We start from the raw sequence: 12,399 nt of genomic DNA, 5'->3' as shown, positions 1-12,399 counted from the left end.
GTGCACACAAACACACATAAAGCTGTCTTACAACGAATCTGACCATTGATCCACCAAGGTCAGTACTGTCTACTCCAGAGGTCCCAAACATGGTGCCAAAAGCAACCACTGTGCCTGCTGACACTTTTTCTGGTGCCTGAATGGTAAGTTACCAATGCAGCTATGCAATACTAGTCTGAATGGTAAGTTAGTCAACCCATGAAGTCCACCTCATGGGGTTTTCAACAGAAGAGACAAGCAAAGGCTGTTTGCCATTGCCTTCCTCTGCACAGCAGGCCCACTTTCACATGGCTGTCTCACATCCAAGTATGAACTCTGCTTAGCTTCCGAAATCTGATGAGATCGGGCCATTCTGGGCTATCAAGGCTGCTAGCCATGCAATAACCCAGGGGTGTCAAACATGTGGTCCAGGGGCCGGATCAGGCCCCTGGAGGGTTCCTATCAGGCCCATGAGCAAATCTGCTTCCTTCTCCCTCTCTCTTGCTTCTTTATGCATCACAGTTTGTTTTGCCAGGATTTCTCAATTGCACAGAAGCTACAGAGCAGAGCCTCTATTTTCTCCATTGGTTGAGGTTCCTCTTTTGGGAAGGAACTGCGGGGGGGGGGGTGGAGAGAAGAGCTTGCTTTGATAAAGACCACAATATTGCAAGAGTGTTAATATTTTAAACCGGTTTTATTTTAAGGGTTTTTTTAAAAAAATCTTTGTGTTTGCCTGTGTCCTTTATGAAGTTTATATCTCTGCTACCTGGCATTACGTTTATGACACACATGGCCCGGCAAGGTCTCATTTATGTCAGATCTGGCCCTCATAACAAATGAGTTTGACACCCCTGCAACAACCAAAGCTATTTGTTTCTCTTATTGCCATTCCTTTGATTAAAAAACAAACAAACTTAATCACAGCCTGTGGAAACCTCCAAGCCCCACTGAACATTAACCAAGCTGCATAAGCAGACCACACAAACTTTGGACATTTGTGGCAAATGAGATTCCGAACTTCGCGCCACAGAGAAAGAAACAATATTCCCCAAAGCTGCAGCTAGGACAAATGAGAGAAAGAGACTAAACATCTCTGGACAGAGACTGGAATCGATCTGGAAGTTAAAGTGTTTATTGATGTGTTTCCAACTTTTTTACATTCCCCACAGACCACACTAAAGAGTTTGCAGGTTAAGTGAATCTGTGCATAGTGGGAAGAAACATGGAGGGGGTGTGAAGGAGAAAGAAAACTCGCTGGGAAATAGAAAAGAACACACCACAGGTTACCAGAACCTCCAGAATTTTTTAAAAAGCTGTGAGAGCAATAACACCAACTATACAAGCATTACAGAGACATAATGGTGAATGAACAACCCCTCCCCGACACTCCAATGCCCACGGATTCCCTTCTCTTCTTCACAAATCGGTCGTGACTCCCTTCCTGTTTCCTAATGTGAAGAGCAAAATTGCATCACACCCTGGATCCTCAATCCCACTTGGTGTCTCCAAGGCCCGTTAATGGCTTCAGTTATGCACCCCCAAGCATCCGCCCCAGCTTTCTTGGGAAGACATGTCAAAGCCTCCAAACCCTAATTCATCATGGAGGAAGGTGGCTTAGGTGCAGGGGAACAAAGGGGGCGGAGTTGCTTACGCTACGTGAGAGGTGCTAAAAAGGAGATTGGCATAAGCATAAAAAGAGGGTTCGAATTCAAACTTAAAAAGACTTCCGGCTCGACGGCAGGGCTCCGAAAACAAGGAGGCAAGGTGTGCGATCCCGATATGCACAAACCGTGCAAAAATATTCCACTCAAAAAGCCCTAGAGTGGCAGGAGCCCTTCCCTCTCCTTGCCCTAGAGGGCCTAAATTTCTGAAAACCAAGCCACATAGCAGCAGAAACACAAAGCTCACTGGCATCTGATCATTTGTGTAATGTTTCAGTTATTGGTACAGATTTGTTTCCCAAGATATTCTTTTCCCCAAAGGCTGTAAACCCCAATTTTTCTTTTTTTTTTGCAGCTTTGGACAGAACTAATTCATTTTCTTTAAAAAAGGAATACTGCTTTATATATATATATATATATATATATATATATATATATATATATATATATATATATATATATATATATATATATATATATATATATATATATAAAAGCCAGAATGACCAAAGAGCCACAAGTGTCCCATTTATACAATGCAATTGGTACAAATGACCTTGAATATACAAGTGGTGTATCAGAAATAAAATGAAACATTTCTCGTTTATATAGAGAGCTTGTTAATCAGACAATACAACAGCACTGGGATTTTTTTCTTCCTTCCTCTTTAAAGTTTCTTAAAAAAAGAAAAAAAAACTACATCTCAAATATCTGCAATAGATCCATTTCCCCCCATTTAAGATTTATATATCATATATTGTTATATTATCATTTCCTCGCCCATTTTAAAAGAATGGAAATTGCAACTCTACAGTAGTAATTTAAGTCTTAATGATCCAGGAGTTCTGAATGTAAGATGAAGTCCTCTTCACGCAACGGTTGGTCAGTAGTAGATCCAAAAATTCTGGACCATTTTGGCCCTCCCCTCCCCTGCCCCTCGGCCAGGCCAGGGCAGCTGCAGTTTCAACATCCTTTAAATCTGCATCTGCTCCAAGTACTTGTATGTTGGGTTCTCATAGCCGTGGTTCTGCATCTTGTTCAGATGCCGTTCTTCTGGGGTGAGCATTGGATCCACCTTCAAAACAGAGGAGTGTCAGGCAGAGGGCCCAGAGGCACGATACAACCACCCCAGCCAATGGCCAAGCTAACAACCTCTCCCAATCCTCTCGGTTATCTTCTTGCGGCCTCTTGCAGGTACCCAGCCCCAAGATGGTTCAGTTAGCTGTTACCCAGGGAAGGGTTTTCTCAGTGATGGCTCCTATCCTGTGGAATGCACTTTCTGATGATGCCGCAGCCCTGTAGGACTTGCTTAAGTTTCTGCAGGGCTTTAAGGTCAAATTGTTTAGGTTGGACTTTGGAGGGTAACCAGATGCTCTGGGCTGGTTTGATAGAGATGCTGAGTCATACATTTTAATATTTCGTATTATTTGATGTTGTTGGATTCTAAGTTATTAATTATGACTTTTAAGTGTTGTGGCAACAAAAAAATCTCATCAAATGAGTGAATAAATATACAAATAAAGGGCTAAACTAATATGTTTACATGCTCATTTTTAAATGTATGTCACACAAGACTGAGCAGAAATGGGTTTTTGGTCGTGAGTCTAGAATTCCACTATTCTGCTCAATGATTCAAGCTGCTATGATGGACAGATTTTGTACATGCACTTACACCATCTCTCCCCTTTGTACTAATTCTAAAGCTTGTAGAGAATTGCTCAGACTACATATGGACTGCAACTAGTGAATGCTCCTCTGGAGAAGGGACGGGGCTTCTAGTGATCAAGGGAACAATGCCTCAGCCTCCAATACACAGGAGGACACCCCAATGGAAAGCAGCTATTGCCATTCCTTTCCAAACCAGCTTTATTTGATTCTACCCTCCCACTATGCTCTGACTGTGAGTCTCACAGCATCTCTTACCTCTACAATTCCATGGCTGATGGTTCCATATTGCCTCTTCCTCAGCATCACCAAGCTGATGACTATTACCGTGGCTATGGCAACTGCTATCACCAGGAGGCCAATGAGAGCGCTGCTGCTGAAGCTGAAGTCGTCACGAAGGGAATTGTCATTTTCCTGCAATGAGAAGAGGAGAAGATGTGAAAGGAGTGAGAAGCCTGGAAACTTACACCAACCATGAATTGCAGGAGACACCTTCCCTTGGCCAACTAATGCGACAAGCATGAGATGCAACTGATTGTGATCTTGCCCTGGTCTCCATCACTTGGCAGAGGGCACCTTTCAAAAATATCGTCTCTACTATGAGCACTGTGTGCATTTGGCCCATGCAGATTTTATGCACCCTGGGAAGCACTTAATGAGACCAGTTCTAGTTGAAAACTCCAGATCTGTAGCTTTGTAGCAACATTCATAGCAGCTTCGGGGGGGAAACACGGACATACGGCGATACTCCACATGGACACAGGAGTTTCTGTTCCCCTAACAAGCAGGCCAGGTTGGCAGCCACATACATACCGGCTCTTCCACTAGTCCACCGACTCGCTCAGGATTGAAAATCATTTCCTTGACATCAAGGGTCTCATCAATTACCTGAAAACAGTCATGAAGGAATTTCACACAGAGAGCTGTAAACAAGGAGGAATTATCGGGTGTGGGTTTGCATAAAAGCCCACCTATATGACACTACCTCTGCTGAACCAATAGCCAGACAACTCTACAACTTAATTACACACACCACAAACCTCGTGATCACTACGAGACGCTTTGTACTTTCCAGCTTTGAGAAGCTAAGTGGAATCTGGTTAATTGTTCATCACCTGTAAGGTATGGCAGATGTTTCAAAAACAATCACCCCTGACCAGGGGGGGGGGGGGGATCGCTTTGAGTTTATGCAATGTCAGTTTGTTAAGCTGATTCTTGAAAAAAATCAAGGCATTTCAATGGAGTAAACTTAGTTCAACTGACTACTATCAAACATTTGGTGCTTTCGACGAGGAGTCCAGCAGGGCTCACAACACACATTACAGCTGGGCTGGCCTCGGCATCCACACTCAAAACTACGGCATGGCCATTTCCCTCACTACGCTTGTCCAAAGCTGCCGTCAGCACTCAAAACAAGCTGGCAAAAGCTGCCAGTCAAGCCTGTGTCAGAGCATCAAATGGTTCTTTTCTGCTATCGCTCACTGGTGAGCCTTTCCTTGATGAGGGCATGGGCTTTTGCTTTCTTCATCCTCCTACCCTTCTGTCACTAAGATATATTGGTAGCTTGCGGCAGCTGTAAGCCAGAAAGCTGCGACTCCTCCGCACCATATGGGATAATGAATATAGCGACTGTCAAGCAAGCAGCAGACGGCGTGGAAGCGAGCCACAAAAGCTAAAAGATGGTCCCCTCCAGCTCAAACTTCCCTGCGCAAAACATATGCAGAGGACGTACCACGTTTTCATCCACCTTGTTCTTGCTGTTAATCACTTTCTCTTCCGCTCCAATCAGCCCATCAAGGTCAACCATGCCAGACCCTGCAGAGAAGGAATTACATATGAGCCCAGGCATGAGAAAAGACTGCGGATCAGACCTGTGTGGCACGATGCCCAGGCAGTGCTGTCACCCCTACTGGAAGCACTGCAGTTCAGAGTTTCTTTCCTTTAGGCGCGGATCGGAAAGACATCAATGTGCTACGCTAGTGTGACAGATGATGGGCAATGAAAGGGTGCCTGGCAAGTGAGGTATGAGTATAGGAACGGTGAGATTTTCCAGGACATTCGAGTGCACGCTAATACCCAAATAAGTATGACATGGCAACAAAGCAATGAGAGGCCTGAACAGGAATGCTGTCTTTGGGGGGGTGGGGTTGTGCCTCCTGCCCCATGAAGCGAGCACTCTCTGCCAGGCAGCATGCCGCATTCTTGCCTTACTGGAGTCAGCACCATCCTTCTAGAAGTGGCTCTGCATCAGCAACTATTCCAAGAACAAGCCTCAAAGTCATTCCAAGAGGTCACCCAGTGAGAGAGCAGAATGACTTCTTTGCCCCGTGGCCTCTGGGCTCAAGTCCCAAATCAATTTGAAGGAGGAGTTAATGAAGTCGTGAAGATCGTCCAGATCATCACAGCTAAAAACTGGTGTGTGATAAAAGAGGACAATTCTCCAAAAAGGGACTGTTCTGAGTTAAAACAGGGCTCTGAACTTGCAGAAACTGAGCAGGAACGAACCACAGTGCAGTCACACCTGATAAGCTGTTATGTGTGTCTAATGTCTAAAATCTGCCCTATGGATTTGCAGAAGGTAGTTTTTGCTGGATTGTCATGTTAGTCCAGCAGCATCTTAGGGACCAATGGAATTTTCTAGGGTATAAGTTTTCCTGAGTTGAAGCTCACCAGATGTAAGTAAAAACCAAGATCCAGGAGTCCTTATATCCAGGTCAAAAAGTGGTGTTACCAAGGAGGGTCAGTTGGAGTCTCACCTCTATGCATATCTCCTTGATTTAATCAAGCTGATTGCGGTTTTTGCAGTGTCCCTCTGCATCTCAGCTCCAGCTGCCTCTTCCTGGTAACATCCCTCCCGCCATCTGACTTGGCTATAAGGGCTAAAGGAGCTTCATTTTTACTTGGACTTATAGAAGGATCTAAGGCAGCCACTGGATTCTCTAGAGTCTTGCATGTCCAAGAGAGGCACCCATAACAGGATGAGGGAGATACAACACCACACACCATTGCATGATGGATTACATGCTCTTCTATGCTGGCTCTGCTCACAAACCAACAAATGTCTTCTATTATTTGAGAAAGAGTGGGAGATACCTCTGCTTTGGGGGCAGCTGCCACCATTACTGTAGCTTTTTTTTTTTTAAAAAAAAGTCTGAAAATGCTACCGCAATCTAGAAAAAAGCAGGCCTGGTTTTATTGTCTACCACTGCTAGCTCAGAAAACACTATTTCAGACATCAGGCAAACTCCAGATGAGGGGTCCTCAAACTTTTTAAGCCTGTGGGCACATCTGGAATTCTGACACAGCATGGCGGGCGCAGTGACAAAATGGCTGCCACAGGAGATGGAGCCAGCCACAAACGATTGCAACAACTTCACTTCAGTAACACATCGTAGATCCTTGTGCTGTGGCGGCAAGTGCTGCCAAAGCTATGTTTTTTTAAAAAAAATCTGCATAGCCAATCAAATCTCCAACAGCCAATCAGAAGCCTTGCTGGGCAAAAGCCTTACCTGGCCGCATCCGATTCCTAAAAACACTTGGCGGAAACCAGAAAAAGGTGCCAGCGGGTGCCATGGTGCCTATGGGTACCACACTGGGGACTTTTGCTTTAGACTGTGCCGCCTTGCTTTCCAAGGCTTCCTGAGCAGGTCACAGATGTGATTTGCAGCCTTCTGAGCCTGCTTCAGCCATCTTTTGGAAACCCTTTCTAACTAGTCAGCTTCTTGCCTTTATCAGCTCTGCTGAATTCTCAGGAGCCGACACAGCAGAGACTCCAGGTTGCACATTCAGTTGCTGTGACAGGCGCCATTAGATAGTTCTGCACTGCTTAACAGCCTTAAGTGGATTGGCACTCGGAAGGAAAGCCCTTTATGGCCTGTACATCTCTGGAATGCAACATCCAGGGTTTTTTGCACACATGGCTTTTTTCTTTTTGAAAAAAATGAGCAGGGAAGGAAGGAAGAAATACACCATAGCTCACATCACTGAGAACTCAGCCAAGACCTTTCTTTGAGAGGTTATTAGCTTCCTTCAACGGCTTTTGTCACCTATGTTGTCCCAGCAAAGTCTTTCACACAATTAATGCACTTAAGAGGGGAGATAAACTGCATTTGGTGGAAGGGGGCTTTATATTCATCCTACCACAGAGGAACCTACCAGATCCCAACACAAGGAAGGCAATCAGGAAGAAAAAGACTAGGCACTCTGCCTTTTAATCTTCCTGAAGCATCTGTAAAGGGGTAACTTAATGAACTAAACACTGGCCTACCACAACACAATCCCCCGATAATCTTGAATTCCAAGCCCCCAAAGCCATTCTCTACAGTTAAAGTGGCTTGAAAATTTAAGTCCTGCTATTATCAGGTTCTTTGCACTTTGGCACTGATTCAAGAGGTTAAGGAAAGCTAGCTCATTCTAGTTAAGAGCAAAGGATGTAAAGCTCTTGATCTTCTATATAGTAGTATGATCAAGGTCAACATACTTCAGTTTTGTTACACCTTTTCTTTAGAAAAGTAGCTTTTGCTATATGGAAGAGTTCAAGCAGGCAGATACACACAGAGAATATAAAGTCACTACCCTTGTCCTAATGAACCATAAACAGGGATTTTCTGAATTTTGCAACTGCAGTCATTTTGGCAGGTATTTGGTGGGCCATTCCACTAACTTCAGAATGTTAAATACCAACCCAGATATTACCAATTCTCCTTCCCTGTTACTCTCTTCAGGCTTCTACAATACTTCAAGCCCTCTTCCTCTCAAGAAGAGAGTGATATTTCAGATTCTTTATAGTGCAGTATATTCAGAACTCAAGATGGTCTACACTACCCCATAGCAGAATTCCTAGAGATCTGCCCAACTCAACAGCAGTCCTCATTTTAACAAATATGGAGAACAGAAAGAAAAATGGCTATTGTGACCCAGTATTTTCACCCAAGTGTAGCCAGCGCAGAGACCACCAAAAATACTCTTATGTATGATACCACAATCAGTCTTGTCTTTACACTGCACCATCATCTTTCACGTAACAATTATCATGATCTAAACATTAAACGTACTGGAGGCATCCAATTTGGCTAGTTTTCTATATCTAAGATCAAGAATGTCTATATGGACAGACAGGCAAGTGAAGGTGAGGCTATGAAACTAAAAGCAAACGCTAGCAGAAACACACAGGAAAGGTGGGGGCATGATGGAAGGCATTTGAGGAGACATCAGCTTAGAACCAACCTTTTTTCATTGGATGGTACAAATCCGGCTGAGAATCTATAGCAGAAGGGGGGGGGGACACAAAAAAAAATAGCAGAGAAAGGAGATTAAGAAGAGAGAAAAGAAAAGGCTTGGATCCTGGGCTACATCAAAAATTTACAGATCAAAACTTCAGTCTTTTCTCTTCAACCCAAGTACAGAACACAGAAATCGCAGGTGCAACAAAAGATAATTCTAGGAAGCCTGTGGCCATGGGCGGTAGGGGAGGGGAGGGGTTGTGTGCACACGTGTCACAAGATTAAGGCCCCGTCCCTTGAAGAACTAATCCACAGCCAAGCCAAAAAGTGCCCCTTGCAGAAAGAGGAAACACTAGAAAAGTCTTAAGTGGCCAAGCACACAGGACACTAAAAGCTTCAAGTTCACAATTGCAGAGTTTCTGACTTGTCAAGGTAACATCTCAGTGTGACACACCATTTAACAAAACTAGCAGTTCAGGAGTCGGCTGCCTACTTGCTTAGACACCATGACTTCCTTATAAAGCAACTCTGGTGGGACAACGAATGGGAAGACAAGGGTATCATCCTAGCTGGCTGGGATCCAACTCTTCCTTAGCTCTCACTGTCTACATTTGATGGTTCTCTGTTCTCCGTACCTTCACTTTCAGACGAGGCTGGGAAGGTTTTCACCTGGAACGGACGGAAAGGCTTGCCGTCAAAGAGGGGAGACTCTTCGCTTTCTTCGGAACTCACCCGGACATCCACAGGGGATTCCGAGATGGAAGAAGTGAAGTGGTCCATGTCATCCCGCTGCTGTTGAAGCAGCTCGTCTATGAGAGAAGGAAAACGTTAGGATTGGAAGGAAATTCCTGAGTGGGGCAGACTTCTTGTATATAGGATTTATGTTTTTGCATATTTCGGCTCTTACAAAAATGCATCTTACACAATTTAACGTGTACTTATTTTGCATTCATGCCCCATTGCCTTTGTTGAACTCAGAAGCCCCAAATGCTTTCAATAAACCGCTTCAGGGAGCTGTACAAAGAAAGTCAAAGATACTAACCTATCTCACTTTGGATTTCTTCAGCCACGTAAGGTACTTTGTAGAGAAGAGACAGACTTTGATTCATCCTTTCTTCAATCACATGGAGATGCGTCATCACCTACCAATGGAGAGGACAGAGTTCAAGCAGTCAGTGTCGATTCTATTTTTGATGAAAACAGATAAGCCTGTTCCAAAGATAAAGGTGCTTAGAACTCTTCATTATGTTGCTTTACGTAAAAGTATAATAAACCTCACAAAGCCAACCTTCAGAAGAGTCAGTGGTAAGGCCAAAGTTCATTCAGCCCAGCAATAGTGGCCACACAAATGCATTTGGAAGTTCAAAAAAAAAGCCAGAAAGGGGAGGGGGGGTGAAAAGCACATGCTGCTTGCCAAGAAGTATATTGCTTTTATACACAAAGACTCCACTTAGTTGCCCTGGCTAATGGCCATAATTCATGGTACATGTTTAATCCTTTTAAAAACTATCTGAACTTGGGCATCGCCACACCTTGCAGTAGAACCCAGATACAGTAACTGTGAGTTGTGCGAACACTTTTGTCTGCATGTTTATGGAATGGCCTGCCAGCCAGGTTTAGGAGACCGCTGTTGCTGCCAATTTTTAGAAAGCCTTGCAAAACTGTCAAATGTTAGAGGGGCTACTGCAGAAGATGCCGAGCGTTCAGTATTTTCTTGACTTTGTAAGAACTGTTTGACATATTTCTGATATATAGTTTCATGTACTGTTGTTTTTGTGTATGTATAGCTATTGACATGTTGCTAGCCACCTTCTGTCCAGAGAGAGAGGACCAATGAAGTGTTGCTACTTTTGTTTGTCTTGAATCTACTTCAAATCAACTTTATTCAGTAAAAACCAATTTTAAACCCAGGTAATTTTCACCCAGGCTGAAGTTTTATTTAATGATTTAAAAAAAAAAAAGTGGTGCATGAAAGGGCAGACACTAATGGGAACGGTAACAAGCTCTCTAAATACACTGAGACTGACAGACTCTCTTTGAATCCTTTTGATACTACAGCCATACACTCAAGTTCTGGAGAGAGAATATTAAAGTCGATAAGGTCCATTTTCCCATCAACATAAGATGCAACCCAAGATTTTCAGGTGCTTTTCCAGTTTTATTGTTCTTAAAGAGCATGCATTTGTTCCATACCAATTTCTGCTCCCAAACAGAAAAAAGCCTCAACATTCCCAACTGTATATAGATAAGGATTCTGTTCATGCCACTATTACAAATGGCTGATCTGCACATTTTTCAAGAGAGGAGGTCTATGTTGAAACCAGAGGCAGGGGAAGAAAGATGGCAACAGTTTTTTTGCTGGCTGAATGAGACTGGGACTGACCTTACATGTTGTTCCTTCTACTTCAGGTACTTAGTCTGGGATGGAGCCAAAGGCCCAAGGCTTCTTGGGCCTATGGCTTCTCACCTGTGGTCCTGAAGAGCTGGGACAGCAGATCTAGGACCAGCCCCCGGATGTGGATTTGCTGGTATTTTTGCATTTTGTAAACTGCTTTGGATCCCAGCTGTGATGAAAGGCAGGATTAAAAATATATATATTCAATTGTATGTGGAGAACAAAGTTGGTCTTTGTTCAAAGAGAACTTGCCTGGACTTTAAAAGTCGGGTGCGGTTTCCTGTTTTGCTGCATGGCCGCAAGTCATTTCCTAAAATTTATGGCAACTATGCAGCTGACCTGTAGAGGGTGCTGCGCATTAAGGGATTTTACAGACCTCCTTGATAAGGAATGCGTTAATACGGCTCTCCAAACTGGGTGAACACTAATGAACTGCACAGACCTAGTTTTACGGACTGAAGAGATCCGACTTTATAAAAGGGAAGGATGAAAGCAATTTAATTTTCTATGCTGCAGCCTGTCAATCAAGTAGATCGATTCAAGAGCTTGAAGTGCATTTAAAAAGCAAAGGCGAACAGAATTGAACGGTATCACCAACGTTTCTTGCATGTCAATTGGTTGACACTGGAGCCTGCGCAAGGAATTAAGGGTATCTTGAAGATTTTGGTTTGAGCTTCCAGTTTGCACACTCACTTCAGTCTTCGGGGGAGGGATCCAAAAGGGAATGTTTTATAAATGGTGCCATGCGGGATGCAAGAAGACAGTACCGGGTGCCCTTAGAAGATAGAGCAAGACCTCTGGGCTGAAGCCAAATACTGTGTGTGCATTCCAAGGCTTGAGGAACAGAGAACCATTTGCTACTCAAGAGACTGAAGGAATTCAGAATAAACTTTGCCGGCATTAAAATTCACTGAAGTAGATACAGTGAGGCAAGGCAGAGATCACAGCACACAGGGCTAATCTAAACTACAAAGGAAGTATTTTCAGTGCAGCTCTGCAAAATTGAGTTCGTGCTCCAGTTCTGCTTCTAAAAGCGGACAATGCAAATTACTGAACTCGACACAAAATAGCTACTTATTACCTTTGGCAGTGCTTTTCTTTGGAAGAGTGTCTCTTGGCAGGAGAGAGAGGAACGGATGCCGGAGTGTCTAGCAAAACAGCGCCTAGTCACAGTTTTGCCAGTGACCTTGGCAAGGCATTTCTATGCACCCCATTATTCCTTCCCACCCCTTGAAAGCCACAGATACAACAAATCTGGTCGGGACAAGTCTAAAAAAAAAGGGCAATGGACAGCAGCATAAAAAGGCCCATCGGTGGGTTGTGTTGGGGGCTGGGAGATGAGCAAAACCCTCTGCTGAATAAACATGCTCAAGTTCAAAGGCAGAAATATTTGCTGCTAGGCGCTGACATCTTAGGTAAGTGGAAAAAGTGCCAGTATACCCTAACCTCAATACTCACATGAACACATGAAGCTGCC

General features: G+C 43.9%; 1 protein-coding gene across 7 annotated transcripts in view; it reads right to left on the bottom strand.

Moving 5' to 3' along the window:
- Window positions 1-2,119: 2,119 nt before the first annotated feature.
- Window positions 2,120-12,399, bottom strand: part of APLP2 (amyloid beta precursor like protein 2) — an 80,017-nt gene continuing 69,737 nt past the window's right edge. For 2 of the 7 annotated variants that reach the window (XM_060251771.1, XM_060251776.1), the window contains 7 exons: window positions 9,570-9,669; window positions 9,163-9,336; window positions 8,532-8,567; window positions 5,038-5,120; window positions 4,119-4,193; window positions 3,564-3,719; window positions 2,120-2,715 (listed from right to left, as the gene is read on the bottom strand). In XM_060251771.1, the coding sequence (XP_060107754.1) occupies window positions 2,614-2,715; window positions 3,564-3,719; window positions 4,119-4,193; window positions 5,038-5,120; window positions 8,532-8,567; window positions 9,163-9,336; window positions 9,570-9,669 (726 nt within the window). In that variant the 3' untranslated portion in view covers window positions 2,120-2,613. The remainder of the gene's footprint in view (window positions 2,716-3,563; window positions 3,720-4,118; window positions 4,194-5,037; window positions 5,121-8,531; window positions 8,568-9,162; window positions 9,337-9,569; window positions 9,670-12,399) is intronic. The other 5 variants (XM_060251773.1, XM_060251778.1, XM_060251772.1 and 2 more) reach the window with 4 other exon arrangements.

The sequence above is a fragment of the Heteronotia binoei genome, chromosome 12 (assembly GCF_032191835.1).
Source record: "Heteronotia binoei isolate CCM8104 ecotype False Entrance Well chromosome 12, APGP_CSIRO_Hbin_v1, whole genome shotgun sequence".
NCBI classification, from domain to species: Eukaryota; Metazoa; Chordata; class Lepidosauria; order Squamata; family Gekkonidae; genus Heteronotia; species Heteronotia binoei.
The sequence above is the reverse complement of the archived record's forward strand: the minus strand, read 5'-3'. Positions and strand labels throughout refer to the sequence as shown.